General features: G+C 62.6%; 1 protein-coding gene across 4 annotated transcripts in view; it reads left to right on the plus strand.

Annotated features, from left to right (window-relative positions):
* CAMSAP1 (calmodulin regulated spectrin associated protein 1) overlaps positions 1-15,347 on the plus strand; it is a 56,289-nt gene extending 40,942 nt beyond the window's left edge. For 3 of the 4 annotated variants that reach the window (XM_042963451.1, XM_042963452.1, XM_042963453.1), the window contains 10 exons: positions 2,110-2,287; positions 2,697-2,788; positions 3,494-3,578; positions 4,263-6,606; positions 7,520-7,656; positions 8,812-9,020; positions 9,109-9,211; positions 10,542-10,657; positions 11,057-11,175; positions 14,187-14,863. In XM_042963451.1, coding sequence (XP_042819385.1) covers positions 2,110-2,287; positions 2,697-2,788; positions 3,494-3,578; positions 4,263-6,606; positions 7,520-7,656; positions 8,812-9,020; positions 9,109-9,211; positions 10,542-10,657; positions 11,057-11,175; positions 14,187-14,489 — 3,686 coding nt within the window. In that variant the 3' untranslated portion in view covers positions 14,490-14,863. Of the gene's footprint in view, positions 1-2,109; positions 2,288-2,696; positions 2,789-3,493; positions 3,579-4,262; positions 6,607-7,519; positions 7,657-8,811; positions 9,021-9,108; positions 9,212-10,541; positions 10,658-11,056; positions 11,176-14,186; positions 14,864-15,097 lie in introns of those variants that run through there. The other variant, XR_006210329.1, reaches the window with a different exon arrangement.

The following is a 15,347-nucleotide window of genomic DNA, read 5'->3' on the forward strand; positions in this document are numbered from 1 at the left end:
TGTCTGTGGGGCAGAAAAAACTGTGTTTGCCACGGGGTAGGACAAATCTGTAAGGACTTAAGAAGATAGTATGGAAGGGTGCCTGGGTGGCTCTGTCGGTTAAGCTCAGTTAAGTCCGACTTCGGCTCAGGTCATGTTCTCACGGCTCGTGAGTTCGAGCCCCGCGTCGGGCTCTGTGCTGCCAGCTCGGAGCCTGGAGCCTGCTTCGTATTCTAGGTCTCGCTCTGTCTCTGCCCCTCCCTCGCTTGCGCTCGGTCTTTCTCTCTCTCTCTTTCTCAAAAATAAATAAACATTAAAAAGGAAAAAAAAGACAGTATGGAAGAATGTCTTCATGTCCTTGCGATTCCATAGAAAGAATCTAAAAAGCCACAAAGGAAACAATTAGTAACACAGACACCTTAAAATTGAGACTTTGTTTTCATTGAAAGGAGATAAAGAGTTAAAAAAAAGAAAACTAGCTATAAAGGGGAAAAGACACTCCTAGAACTTACAACAGATACCTGTACCCAGAGCGTATACTCAGTACCCAGATCGTATAAAAAACTTGTTCATACCAATGAGAAAAAAAAAAAAACAAACAGAAGAAAAGCAAAAGACTTGCACAGGTACTTCAATAAAGCGGTGCTCCAAATGCCCAGTAAACGCACGCAGAGATGCTTCGCCTAATCGGTAACGAAATGGTGACCAACAGATGTCCCCGTCGTGTTGGCCGCAGGCTAGTCGAACGGTGCCAGGGCTTGGGGAAGAATGCGGGTACATTTCCCTGTCCTTGTCACTGGCTTCCCCAGCTCAAGAGCCTTAGCATCAGCTCTTGCTTGAGAGGCTGGTCGCCTGTTCTGCCTCTGCAGAGGGCCACGTCCTGGTCCCTGCCCGGTTGCTCTCCTTCCCACTGTGTCCTGTGAGGTCGCGTGCTACACATGACCCCTCTCTGTGCACCGGACCCTGAGTGCCTTCCCGGGAGTCTCCGACCGCCCCCGCCCCCCTGGGGTTTCACCCCGAGGTGTTGACCATCACCTGGGAGCAGGGCCGGCACTGGAGGCGGAGATGGGCAAACTCGTGGCGTTTGGCTGCAGGGTGTGGTGACAACGCGCGCTCTGGCCTGGAAGGGCTGCCCTCCGAAGGACGGTGGTGGTTTTTCAGACACAGCGGGAGGGAGACTTGGAGGCAGCAGGGCAGGGAAGGGGGGCACGGCGGGGCTCACGGGTCACCGGCCCACCCCGGCGCCTCTCTGCTGTAAGGCACGTCCCTGGCATCACGTGGGTGGCGTGGGCACCTGCTGGCTGCTTTCGGCTACAGGCGTGGCTGAGCCCTGCGGACGGGAAGGCGGACTCGAGGCGGGACGTGTGTCCGTCTGCTTCAGTGGGTCACCGGTCCTCCCACGGCGGGTCTGAGAGACTTGATGTGCCACCACGTGGGCATCTGGCTTCTCGGGGACCGGTCCCTCTGAGGGGCTCTGTGCCGGCCCCGGGGGAGCCTGCCTTTCGCCTCCCCGTGTAGGTGCAGCCCTGCCCCGGCCCCTTCGTGCGCGGGCGCACCGTGCCTGCGTGGCGGGGCTGACAACAGGCCTGCTGGCAGCAGCCTGCGGCATCTGTCCGCGTTCGGGGTTGCCCCACCTGTTAAGCGGGCCTGGGCTTCTCTTCTGTCAGCAGGCGTCGTGGGGCTGCAGGGGCCCAGCGTCCGCCTCTGCGTGTCTCCCACTGGGATCTGTAGTCCGCGTGGCGGTGCCTGTGGAGGGGCCCTTGGCTGCTCTGCGCCCCATTCGGAGCCCGTGTGCCACTTGGGCGGGGTGTCCCCCAGGTCAAAGCGTGCCACGTCTAGAACCCTCCTCCCCATGAGAGCTGTGGGATGTGGTGGTTTGTGTTTTACTTGGGTGGGTGACCTGGGGTGCCCCTGACCACCGGACCCCTGGTTCTGGGCTGAGGCTCTGTGTCCCTGCTGGTGGTCGGGCCGCCGGCTGGTTCCCGCCCTGCCGGTGTTGCAGCTTTCACTTTCGGCAGTCGTCTTGTTTTGGGAGAAGTCTGCGGGTTGTTTCATTTTTTAGGCGCTTCTTGCTAAGTTTTCGGTAACTGCGAATAACACGGACGTTTCTGTAAATTGCCATTTGTGCAGCTAAAACGGTGTCGCACCACAAGAGTAGTCGGCCTCCCGTTCCCATCTCCAACGCCACCAAGCGCAGCTTCCTGGGCAGCCCCGCTGCGGCGAGCCCGGCCGACGTGCAGCCCCCCGCTGCCCTGCCAGCCGAAGGCGGCCACAGGCACCGCCTGCACCCCGAGGAGCCCGAGCACCTGTGAGTCCCCGTCCGCTTCTCTTCTCCAGTTAGTTTGCGCTCAGAATCGCAGTTCGTGTTCTGTGGGGGTGATGGGGAAAGTAGGGGGGGGTTGGCCGTGGGAGGCCTCCCCCCCCCCCCCCCCCCACCTTCTGCTTCCGGCAGCCCCAGGCAGGGGAGGGTCTGCACAAGCCACTGTGTCCCCGAGTGGCAGTTTTGGGGATATTTATCCCGGGTTTGAAGTTCTTGGTACTCTTGGCTAATTTTTATAATAATTAACTTTTCCCAAAGAACCTGTGATTTTCTCGTATGTTGCCGTGATTCGTGATTCTCTCTGTGGTTTATTCTCTGTGGTTTATTACATACATTTGCCATTGAACTTGGAGACTGATACACTGGTGATTCTCTTTTCCTGTTCTTTCCCATTCAGGGGGAAAGGCGCCTCTGCCTTTAGCCCGTCACACCCTTTACTGCCTCTGAGACAGAGACAGCAGAAGACCGCGCAGGGGGAGGGCCTTCCTGGTAAGAGCGCACGTCCCCTGCACCTGCCTTGGTCTTCTGTCCTTCCTCCTGCAGCCTATGCATTAGGTGATGGTCCTCGGTGGGATACTCCTACTCTGATTTGGTCATTGTAGTCCGGAAAATTTTAATTTGTGTGGATGTTTCCTAGAATGTATAGTCTTTATGGTGAAGGCATCATTTTGTTTTTTAAACACTTATTTATTTTTGAGAGACGGAGCACGACTGGGGGAGGGGCAGAGAGAGGGAGGTACACAGAATCCAAGGCAGGCTCCAGGCTCTGAGCTGTCAGCACAGAGCCCGACACGGGGCTCGAACCCGCAAGCCGGGAGATCATGACCTGAGCCGAAGTCAGCTGCCCAACCACTGAGCCACCCAGGCACCCCTGGTGAAAGTATCATTAATTACGTGAAGCATACAGAAAATTGTTCTGTCGTACCTAATAAGCAAGGACTTGCACGTATGGATGTTTAGTTAGAGGTCCGATGGTCTCATGTCATGATTTGGACTAAATACTAAGTAAGTCACGTGTTACTTACTGAAACTCTTGAAGGCTGTACCGTGGTTGTCATTGTTTTTCTTGGGCAGTTCTGGTATACTGAATTACGGCACGTTTCCTTGAGAAATTTCCACATTAGGTTGCAAGAATTTGAGATGCTACGAAGTCAGCTGCTTAATACCGAACGCCCTGCTTCCTCCTCCCTGCAGATCAGCGACACCGGTCCAATTCTTTGACCCGAGTGGATGGCCAGCCACGAGGTGCAGCGGTAGCATGGCCAGAAAAACAGAACAGGTGAACTCTGTGTTTCAAGGAAGTTTCTGTGTGAATTGTTCATCAGGTTAACCTTGCCCTTCTCCGGAGGGGGTCCAGGGGCCGCTGGGCTCGCCGAGACCCACCCAGGGAGTCCGTGGCTCAGAACCGTTTCCTCACAGTGCTGGGGTGTCCTCTCCTCGGTTTTTCTCATTCTTCTGACAGATCGAATCCCGAGGCAGACGGCAGAGAGGATCACGAGAGTGTTTCACTCCACATAAGCTTTTTCAGTTTAGAAAATACGGTCATACCTTACGGGATGGCTTTCTTGCCATAATTTTTTTTGTTTTTGAAACGTTTCAGCTCTGATGTTAGCACCGTAAACATTGGTATCGATATGTAATACTAGCTTCTGTGCTGCCGGAGCGAGCGCTCAATGAGCGTATGACGAAGACTCTTTGGGGGCCTCGGCAGCTTTTAAGGGCACAAAGAGGTCCCGGGGCCTCTTCATGCGCAAACCAAGTGTCCCCTACGTGTTTGGGGACTGCCGGACTTGAGCTGGTCTCTGTTGTCCTCTGCTCCGGGGAAGGGTTTGCTTAAATCCCCTAGACGTAAGGCCGGTGCTCTCTTTTCGTAACTAGTGCCTCGTCTCTCCGTGTGTTTGAGTCTCCCCTTCTCGAATAGACGGTGGCGTGTGTCCAACGGGCTTCTTTCCCCACGTTGCAGGCCTGTGTCTCAGCCAGCGCCCTTTGCTCTCCATCACGCTGCCAGCTGTGACCTGGACCCCGGCTCCGGTGACAGTGTCAGCCTGGCCCGCTCCATCAGCAAGGATAGCCTGGCGTCCAGTGTCATTAACCTGACTCCGCAGAACCAGCCCCAGCCCGCAGCGCTGAAGACCGATGGCAAAAGCCTCCTGAACGACGTCCACATCGAGGATGAAGAGCTCGTGGCCGTCATCAGAACGGACGTGGTTCCCCATGGCGGCGACCGGGGCCTGCCGGCAAGTGCCAGGTCTCCCCAGAGACTGGCAGACACCCTAGAAAGGAAGCCTGAGGCTTTCTTCCTGGAGCCGTTGATGCCGGCCGTGCTTAGGCCGGCCAAGGAGAAGCAGGCGATCGCCAAGGAGGACGAGTGTGGAGAGGGGCGGCCACGGAGCTTCGCCTCTAAGAGACCCAGCGAGGGCCACCAGCCCCTGGTGCGCAAGAGGGCGCCCAGCAGTCACGGCGGCCGTGACCCGACCAGGACTTTCACCCCGATCTCCTGTCCGGAATCTCCCGCGGGCGTGGACCCCGTGCCCGCTGAGACGGGGCCGCAGGCGGTGAGTGATTTCGATCCGTCCCCCCGGGGACAGTCTGTCGACGGCTTCTTTCTCCACGTGGCCAGGGCCGCTGACGACGCGGAGGGCAGGTTCTGCGTCAGCTGTGCCAGGAGCCCCGGCGCCCACGACCCCGAGCCGTGGGCCGTGCTGAGGCAGGACTCGGACTCCGACGTCGCAGACCTGGAGGAAGCCGAGCAGGACTTGGTCGGCGAGGACCACCCCGTGGTGATGGCCGGGTACGTCGGCGAGGAGGAGTCGGCGAAGCTGCAGGAGGACATGAAGGTGAGGGAGCACGAGGACAAGGACGACGCCAGCGGCCGCTCGAGCCCCTGTCTGAGCGCCGTGTCCCAGGTCAGCGGCGTGTCCGCGGCCAGCGGCAGCGTGAAGATGACGAGCTTCGCGGAGCGGAAGCTCCAGAGGCTCAACAGCTGCGAGACCAGGTCCAGCACCAGCAGCTCCCAGAAGACCACGCCGGACGCCTCGGAGAGCTGCCCGGCCCCGCTGACCACGTGGAAGCAGCGGAGGGAGCAGAGCCCGGGCGGGCCGAGCGCGGACCACGCCAGCCTCCTGGCCTCCGAGCTGGTGCAGCTGCACATGCAGCTGGAGGAGAAGCGCAGGGCCATCGAGGCGCAGAAGAGGGAGGTGGAGGCCCTGTCCGCGCGGCAGCGGCTGAAGCTGGGGAAGGCCGCCTTCCTGCACGTGGTCAAGAAGGGGAAGGCGGACGGCGCCGCCCCGCCGCGCCAGCCCGGCCGGCCGGCGGGCGAGCGTGCGCGGCACGACGGGGAGGACTTCGACGGGGCCCCCGGGACGGAGGAGCTGGCCGCGAAGGAGGAGGGGAGGGAAGGCGCCCTGCAGTCTCCGGACGTGGACGCCGAGAGCCCGGTCTTCCTGCAGCATAAAGCGACGGCCCCGGCCGCGCTGCACGAGCTGGAGAAGAGCAGGGCGCTGTCCGCCGCGCTGCTGGAGGACGCCGGCCGGGCGGTGGACGCGAGCGAGTGCGACCTGTCCATCGAGAAGCTGAACGAGACCATCAGCACGCTGCAGCAGGCCATCCTGAGGATCTCGCAGCAGCAGGAGCAGCTGCTCATGAAGCCGCCCGCGGCCCCGGCCCCGGCCCCGGGCCCCAAGCACGGCGGCCCGGACCAGCAGGTGCGCGCGGCCATCCACTTTGTGGAGCCGCTCTCCCCGCCCGGGACGGCCGCTCACCGCAAACCTCCTCGTCTCGGCCAGGCTCGGAATTCCCGCTCCGGGAGGCCGGCCGACCTGAAAGTCCCCAAGGACCGGCAGGCTTCCTCCCGCAGCAAGACCCCGACGCCCAGCGTGGAGAGCCTCCCGCACTTACGGCCCTGCCCGCCCCGCACCCCCTCCGACCCGGGCTGGGACGGTGTTGCAGAGCCTGGCGGTGACCCTCCCGAGAAGTACTTCTTTGACAGCTACCGGCTCCACGATGAGAACAACCAGCGGACTCTTGTCTTGTCTTCTTCCAAAGACGCAAATATCCTGTCCGAACAGATGAGCCTCAAAGAAGTTCTGGAAAGCGGCGTGAAGGAGGTGGGGCTCAGCTGTCCCTCGGTCTCAGGGAAGGAGAACGTCCCTGTGGATGAGCCCCCCAGAGGCAAGGCCAGTCTCATCGAGGTGGACCTCTCGGACCTGAAGGCCCCTGACGAGGACGGGGAGACGGAGGGCCCTCAGAGCGCCGTGGACCTCGCCAGCGAAGGCGACCAGAAGCCGGGGGTCGGCTTCTTCTTCAAGGTAAACTGCTCCCGGCATCTTCTCAGCTGGCGGGTCAGGACCTTACGCTCGGAGCGGGGCCGGCGGACCTCCCCCACCGCCCCCCGAAGGGCCAGGGAGGGATCCGAGCCCCCCACCCCATGTCGCAAGGACAGGGCAGGGCCTGTTGGTGCGATCGGGGCCGCGTGCCGGTGAGGCTGCTGCCCTGGGCCCGACTCGGGGATCCCGTGTGACCTGCACGTGTCAGAGCCACGGCTGGCGGAGGCACGTTCCCCAGGGGTTTTGTTTCTGTCTCTGCCTTTCTCATAGTGTCTCCTTAGGTGGAGGAGAGAGGCGGATGGTGGGGAGTCCTTTCTGTTTTCACGGTCTTTCTCCCACAGGGCGCAGGATTTCTCTTTTCCCAAAAGCAAGAAGCAGGGTTTGGTTTTTAATGCTTTCAAACTGTAAATGAACGGGTATCGATCTGGGTGTCAGCTCACTGTGTGGAAACCCGGGGCACAGCCGTGCGGCTAAACTGGCTTCAGTAGGAGACATTGAGGAAGGTGGCCGGTTGGGGCTGTTTCTTTTTTTTGTTTTGTTTTTAAATGTTTGTTTATTTTTGAGAGAGAGAGAGACACACACACACTGCGTGAGCGGGGGAGGGGCAGAGAGAGGGGGAGACACAGGATCTGAAGCAGGTTCCAGGCTCCCAGCTGTCAGCCCAGAGCCCGGTGTAGGACTTGAACTCACAGACCTGGAGATTGTGGCCTGAGCCCCTTGGGCGCTCCAGGTTGGGGCTGTTTCTGGGACTGGTTTCCGTTTGTATCTTAGCGTCTGTAAACCCCCGCTAATTCATCAGGGAGAACGGTGGACACGCGTGTTCTCCGTGCACACGTGCATGCGGGCGCCCGGAGGGCCGTGTCCCTCGGTGTGATGCGCGTTGTCTGCTCCGTAGGATGAGCAGAAGGCGGAGGACGAGCTCGCCAAGAAGCGGGCCGCCTTCCTCCTGAAGCAGCAGCGCAAGGCCGAGGAGGCGAGGGTGCGGAAGCAGCAGCTGGAGGCGGAGGTGGAGCTCAAGAGAGACGAGGCCCGGTAAGCGGGCGCCTGCCCTGCCCCGCCCCTGCCCCGCCCCGCCCCTGCCCTGCCCCGCCCCTGCCGCCTTCCTTGCTGCCACGCCCCAGCCTCCCCCGCCCAGCCCCAAGGCCAAGCTCTGGCTGAGGCACTTCTGGGACTCGTCCCTCTCATTCAGCACAACATCCCTGAGCTGTCGGTGCTCACCCTGGGGTCGCGTGGCTCCGCAGGGGTGCCGGGTGTCCACCGGGGGGAGGCGGGTGCAGGTGTGGGGGCGTGGGGTGCAGGGGCGTGGAGTGTCGGATGTGGGCGTGTGGGGCACAGACTGTTCGATGCAGGGGTGTGGGATGCGGAGGCACAGAGTGAAGGACGTGGGGGTGTGGGTCGCAGGGGTACAGGGCACAGGGTCGCGGGGTGCGGGGGGCGTGGAGAATTGGATGCAGGGGTGCAGGGGCACAGAGTGTTGGATGCAGGGGTGAGGGTTGCGGAGGCACAAAGTGTGGGAGGTGGGGGTGCGGGTTGCGGGGGTGCAGAGCACAGAGATGTGGGGTGTGGGAGGCACAGAGTGTTGGACGCAGGGGTGCAGGGGCACAGAGTGTGGGGTGTGGGGACGCGGAGTGTCAGATGCAGGGGTGCAGGGGCACGGGGTGTCGGATGCGGGGGGGGGCGGGGGCACGGGGTGTTGGACGCGGGGATGCGGGGACATGGGGCAGGGCAAGGGGGCGAGGGGGGCAGGGGCACGGGGTGTCGGACGTGGGGGGGCGGGGGCACGGGGTGTCGGACGCGGGGATGCGGGGACATGGGGCAGGGCAAGGGGGCGAGGGGGGCGGGGGCACGGGGTGTCGGACGCGGGGATGCGGGGACATGGGGCAGGGCAAGGGGGCGAGGGGGGCAGGGGCACGGGGTGTCGGACGCGGGGGGGGCGGGGGCACGGGGTGTCGGACGCGGGGATGCGGGGACATGGGGCAGGGCAAGGGGGCGAGGGGGGCGGGGGCACGGGGTGTCGGACGCGGGGATGCGGGGACATGGGGCAGGGCAAGGGGGCGAGGGGGGCAGGGGCACGGGGTGTCGGACGCGGGGGGGGGGGGCGGGGGCACGGGGTGTCGGACGCGGGGGTGCAGGGACACCAGGCGCGGTGGCCGCCGCCCACGCCTGAGGGGAGCGGGTGTCCCGCAGGCGCAAAGCCGAGGAAGAGCGCATCCGGAAGGAGGAGGAGAAGGCGCGGCGGGAGCTCATCAAGCAGGAGTATTTGCGCAGGAAGCAGCAGCAGATCTTGGAGGAGCAGGGGCTGGGGAAGCCGAAGGCCAAGCCCCGGAAGCCGCGGCCCAAGTCCGTCCACCGGGAGGAGTCGTGCAGCGACTCGGGGACCAAGTGCTGCTCCACCCGTAAGCGGGCGGGGGCGGGGCGGGCAGGGCGGCTGCGGCGGGCGGGGCGGCCCCGGCGGGCCTCGCAGCAGCTCCCTTGTCTCGCCAGCTGATCACCTGAGCCGCGCCCAGTCGGGCTCCAGCCTGTCCCTGGCCTCCGCGACCACCACCGAGCCCGAGAGCGTGCCCTCGGGGGGCACGCCTTCCCAGCGGTAAGGGGGAGCGGAGCGCGGGGCAGCGGGTTGTGTGCGGTGGTTCTGGGGCGATCTCTCCGCGGCCGGCCGCTGCCGCCGAGCTGGAGCCCTTTTGCTCTGTAGCCTTGACTTTAGCCGCGTGTCTTTCCCGTGAACGAGGACGTGTCCCCAGGTACCCACAGTTCCCGGATAGCGCTTCCCTGGGGCCCACAGCCCCCGTCTGTGGTCACCAGCCGTCCCATGGTGTCCTTGAGGGCCGAGGACCCTGCTCGGACCGCTCGTCACGTGAATCCTGTGCCTCCTTAGGCCAGACCGGTCTCTGCCCTCCTCTCCCTCCCTTGACCTTGATGCTTCTGACAGTCCAGGCCAGCTGTCTCGGGCCGCCCCCAGCGAGGATCCCCCCCCCCCCCCCCGATGAGCTTTAGGCTGCGCGTTTTTGGCGAGCGTGTGTTTCTTGGCACGGCCTGTCAGGCGTGTCCTTACTGGGCCTTTCTGGCAGCGGGGGCAGGGGTCCTGCTGGCCCCGGGAAACTCCTTTGTGCTTAAGAAGGGATCTGGGAGAAGATGCTGGTGACTGTCGGTCCCACCGTTTGCTCAGGGGCGTCATAACCACTGCCGTTGCCTCGTCCCTTCGTCTGCGTGTGTTGTTGTCTCCTCTTGTCCTCCCCGTGAGTGTCCTCTCCTGGCCGTGGCCACCTTGTTCTTGCTCGTCATGTGTCTGGGCCTCGGGGAGGGCACGTCTCGGGGACTCCAGATCCCAGTTGGGGTTTTGTTCTAATGGTCGGTCGCCGGGGCCGGCTTTAGACTTGAGCCCCTGCTCCTCTGCGAGCAGCTCACGCAGCCTCGGTGCCACCGGCTTTCGCAGTGCTCAGTGGACACTGCCCTGGGGGACGCGGCTCAGGGATCAGAGTTGTTGAGACCCGGGGTTTTGCACTGAGCCCTCGGCGTTCCCTCCCTCCTCCCTGTCCGAGGCCTCGTCCCTCGAGTGTCGGCAGCACCGGTGTCCGAGACTTTGTCCTCCAGCTTCCCGAGCCAGCGGGGACCCGCCCTGTCGGGGTGGAGCCTTCGGACGGACCTCTGGTGGAGGCCGACGTGCCTCTAGCGGGTCTGTTCCCGTCACTCTCTCGCACCTGAGGTGTCGGGCTTTTGTATTTCGCCCAAGCTTACAGTTGTGATCCCCAGGGCGGAGCGGACAGACCGGCACCTCCCCGCCCCCGCGTTGCCGGAAGTCTCCACCTCGGATTTCCCTGCACCGATGGTGGGGGGGCGGGGTCCCACCAGCCCGTGTGGGTGGGGGCGCCAGGGGGTGCCTGTGACCATCCCTGTCCCATCGCCCTTTCCTTCGGCAGAGTTGAGTCCCTGGAAGCCTTGCCCACGCTGAGCCGTAACCCCAGCAGGAGCACAGACAGAGACTGGGAAACTGCGTCCGCCGCGTCCTCTCTCGCCTCCGTGGCCGAGTACACAGGTAACGGCCTCGCCCCCCGTGGAGAGCACGGGCACCTCCTTGCCCGGGTGGGGCGGGCCGTGCTGGGCCCCGGCCACCCCAATGGCGGGTGACGCGCCTTTCTGTCCCCGCGGCCCCGTGCCGAGTGTTGTGTCCTGGGGAGCCTCAGAATTTAAAACGTACTATTTCCTTTTTCTTTTTTTGGGGGATCAAAGAGAAAGTAGAAAGGGACACACTAACAGCCACTTTAATCTTTTTCTTCGTTTGTCGTCGAGAATTCTTCCGAACGGATTTGGGGTGGCTGGACCTTGCTGAGGGAGGCTGGCTGCCGCTTGGCTCTGGGAGACCGTCGGTTCTCGAGCATGTGCGCCCGGAGCGCGTCTTCGGGGATTAACGTCGCGGGTCTTGCCTGTTCGCCAGGTCCCAAGCTGTTCAAGGAGCCCAGTAGCAAATCAAACAAGCCGATTATTCACAACGCCATCTCTCACTGCTGTCTGGCTGGGAAAGTGAACGAGCCTCACAAGAATTCCATATTAGAGGCAAGTGTCAAACGTCAGCACTGAGGTTTTCAATAGCGCTACCAACCGCTGAGTCTTTGTGTAGAACGAAGGGTATTTGTAAGTTAAGGGTTCTTCCTAAAACGGCACTTAATTCGTGCTGAGGGCGGTTGCTTGCTGTGGCTCTGAGCCGCCCTGCTGCTGAGTCCCCGGGCCCCGGTGCTGGGGCGTGGGAGAGCGCGCCGTCGCACGGGAGCCATCTGCACGGCCTCTGGGGCGCGGGGCCAGGGGCGACGCGGGGAAGAGCAGGCTTCGGACGAGCCGCGCCGGAGGGCCTTGCGCTTGGGACAGAGCCGGAGGCTCAGGCGGGGCCGTGCGGCGGGGAGCCGGGGGGAGAGCGGGTGGACGTCGCGCACCAGCGGGGGACAGCGTGATTGTAGGTAGCGGGGGGAGCGGAGCTTGTGCACGCCGATGGCCTTGGCTGCGGTGGTGGCGGGTGGGCGGATGGAGCCAGGAGGAGGCGGCAGGGGCGTCCTCAGGGTGGAGGGGCGCCCGGCGGCAGGAGCAGCTCTGTCCGCTCAGGTCACCGCACAGGTGGAAGTTCGGTGGTGAGAGTTGCGCTGACCGCCACCTTCCTACGGGTAACACTCGTCACACCTGCCGCGAGAACGCCGCTGGGCCTTGGGTTTTGTATTTTATTTTGAGAGAGAGAGCCAGGGAGAGCTCGAGCAGGGGTGGGGCAGAGGGGGAGAGAGCGAGACCCAGGCAGGCTCTATGCTCGCAGCCCGCCTCAGGGCTCGATCTCGTGACCCTGGGATCGCGACCTGAGCCAAAATCGAGTTGGACACTCAACCACCTGAGCCACCCGGGGGCCCTGGGCCTTGGTTGTCTTAAAGGTGAGATGGGGTGGTCTCAGCAAGAACGATGCGGAAGGCATTTGGAAGTAGAGAGTCAAGGTTAGGACTCACGTGCCCTTAGCCTGACTGGTGTTCAGTGTGGAGTGAGCCACGCCCTCTGCACCATGTGGGGCTGGGCGTGCCTTTCCTTTGACGTCTCATGCTGGTCCAGGTGCTGAGGGTCCATCCGGGAGCAAACTCACAGGTCCCGGCTGTGCAGCTGGCATTCTAGGGTATGAGGCGGCCCTTGATGGAGGAGTCTCGGCTTCTTCCGTAAGAGGCCAGACAGGAAATGGTTCCTGCTCTGCGGGGCTCAGCACGATGTCATAGTGTGAATCCCACCACAGACTGTGTGTGGACGGACGGGCGTGGCTCTGTCCCCATAAAACCGTTCGCAGCGGCAGGTGGTGGCCACGCTTGGCCCGTGCTGTAGGTGAGGAGGTGACGAGCCTGGGGGGCCGGGCAGCGGGTTAGGGGAAGGATGCCGCAGGCAGGTGGGAGCGAGCCGCTGGGCCGGAGGAGCTCAGGGGAGGGCAGAGGGCACCAGGAAGCTCCCACGGGGCGTCTGTGGGCAGGGGACCCAGGACAACCTGCCTTCCGAACGCCACGTTGGCTCGGGCCAAGCACGGACGTGAGGGGAGCAAGGGTGGGAGTGGGGACTCGAAAGGGCGGTGACGGGACTGGCTGCCCCCAGGGGCCGTGTCTGGAGGTGCATCCAGCGGTGTGTGTGTGTTTCCACGCAATTTTTGTTGAGTTGGATTCTCTTTTTCCCGGTTAGTCTTTTAAAACACGTATTTGTGTGTTATTCTGAGTTAACGACGGTACTGTGACGAAACCAATGTGTATTTATGAAAAATAAGTGTCTCTAAAGCAAAAAATGATTAGGAAGAACAGTGGCACCGTTTCACGTTTTTACAAATCCTTTAAGTTCCTGGGTCCTTGTCGGCTTCCACAGGCAGCATGTTCTGGGGACACCGTGACGTCGCCTCTGGAAAGGCCCACTGCACACTCGGGGTGGGGGCGGGGTCAAGGCGGAACCCGGTAGCTGCTGTTGGAGGGCGGTGACCTCGAAACCCTCTGGTCGGGTCGCGGGAGCCCCGGGACTGGGGCTTGGGAAGCGAGAGGGCACAGTGTTGAAATAGGTCTTTCCAGGCATGAGGAGGATCTGTTCACAAACGTCCGCGACACAGGACGCTTAGTTCAGAGCACAGCGGGCCAGACGCTGTAACGAGGACCCGCAGTGCCGCTTTCGTCCGGTTCCTGCTCCTGGCGGCGTCACTGAGGTGTCCCTCACACCACACACCCCGTCCGTGGGCTCCGTGGGTTCCCGTCCGTGGGCGGAGCGGTGGCCCCGGCACCGCGCGGTGGGAGCGCAGAGAGAACCCTGTCCCGCTTGGCCGCTCCCCGGCCCCGCTCCCACCGGCCCGCCCTCCGTCGCTGGACGCGCGTCTCCTGGTCGTTTCGCGGAAGGGAACCCCTCGCCGGGCGGCCTTTTGGGGCCTTTCTCCCAGAGCGTTGCGGTTCTGCCCCTCCGTGTCAGGGTGCGGGTGAGGGCTCGCCTTCCTTCTGCGGCTCTTGGCCCCGGGTCGTGTAGCCGCGTCACTTGCAGGCCATTCGGCCGTCCGTGCCTTCCTGACGGTTCTGACGGTGCTGTTGTGCGAGGCGTGCAGGCGTGCTGGCGGGCGTGCGTGTGCGCGTGCGGTGTGCCGGCGTGGGTGCTTCGGCGTCCCGGGTGCGCACCTCAGACCGGAAGTGCCGCGGCCCGCTGTGACCGCGGCGGTGGGAGCAGCCGCCCACGTGAGTTCCGATCCCCGGTGGGCAGCGGGAGGTCCCGGCGTCACACCCGCAGCGGCACCTGCTGCCACCTTCCCCTTAGGCTGCGGCCCCCCCGGGGGCACCCTTGGCGTCCCGCGTGGCTTCGATGTGCGTTCCTCGGGTGGCTCCTACCGTGTGTGGCTCTTCACGCCGTCGTAAAAGCGTCTTTTCTCGCGTAGCCCGACCTGAGTCTCCGTGGCACGTGACGCCTGCCGCGCTGGCTGTCGGGGCGGGAGGGCTGGGGCCGGGCGTCGGCAGGGCTCCCGCGGGGCGCTGTGGCGGCCGTGACTGTTGGGCGTGGCCCTCAAGTCCCTGTCTCTTTTCCTTTACTCCCCAACACAGGAGCTGGAGAAGTGCGACGCCAACCACTACATCATACTGTTCCGGGACGCGGGCTGCCAGTTCCGAGCACTTTATTGCTACTACCCCGACACCGAAGAAATCTACAAGTTAACCGGCACGGGGCCAAAGAGCATCACCAAGAAGATGATTGACAAACTGTATAAGTACAGCTCAGACCGGAAACAGTTTAACCTGATCCCGGCCAAAACCATGTCCGTCAGCGTGGACGCCCTCACTATTCACAACCACCTGTGGCAGCCCAAGCGGCCCGCGGTGCCAAAGAAGACCCAGACTCGTAAATGACACCGGCGCCGGCGGGGCGGCCTGCGGGATGCGCGGACGGGATCGATGTTTATTATTTTCGTTCGTTTGGTACGAAGCGTGCGGAGTCGCACACCTTTTTCAGAGAGGCTTCGGTTGACAAAAGAAAAGCCTCCCCGGCGGCGCCCCCCACACGCACCGGGTGCCAGGTGGGGCGAGGAGGGGGAGGAGGCACCGTGCCGGGTGGCTCGCGGCCACCGCCGGCCACGCGGGGCCGGACGTGGGGTGCGTGTGTCGCGAGGTCTCCGGGCAGTGGATCCCTTTACTTGAAGTTCTCCTCGGTGTGGATGGAAAATGGTCTTCTCTTTCTCCCCTCCTACCCCGACCCCTTTTGCACGTGACCCGACCCCCCTCCCCCCCCCCCCCCCCCCCCCCCCCCCCCCCCCCCGGCCGGCCGTAATCCTGTGGGGGTCACAGGGCTGAGGCTCGGTCTCGGGTCAGGGTGTTTGAATGTCGTTAGGAAAGGAATTCAAGTTGGGGGAACCTTGTTCGTTTGAGAAACTGTATGATATTTATTGATTGTGTCTACTGCCAATGTTTATATCCAGTTCTAAGATTTCTGAAAAAAATTCTCGTTCTTTGCTGCTCAGAAAACGTTTACTGAAAATCCCAGTTCACTAAAAGCACTGAAATCTGCAAAGTCTGTCTCCTACTAAGATGACGTTTACAGACGCGATGGTTTTCTGCCACGCAATCATGAGGACGGTGAGTGGTGCCATCAGCCGGCCTTCGCCTCATTGGAAATAGACGAGCGGAGCAGGTGACCGCCATCGCTCCCGGAGTTTGGGATTGCGCTCTGATGATTTGTTCACTTTAATAAAGACAGATTTTGGTACAGTA

Source organism: Panthera tigris, chromosome D4 (assembly GCF_018350195.1).
Source record: "Panthera tigris isolate Pti1 chromosome D4, P.tigris_Pti1_mat1.1, whole genome shotgun sequence".
NCBI lineage: Eukaryota > Metazoa > Chordata > Mammalia > Carnivora > Felidae > Panthera > Panthera tigris.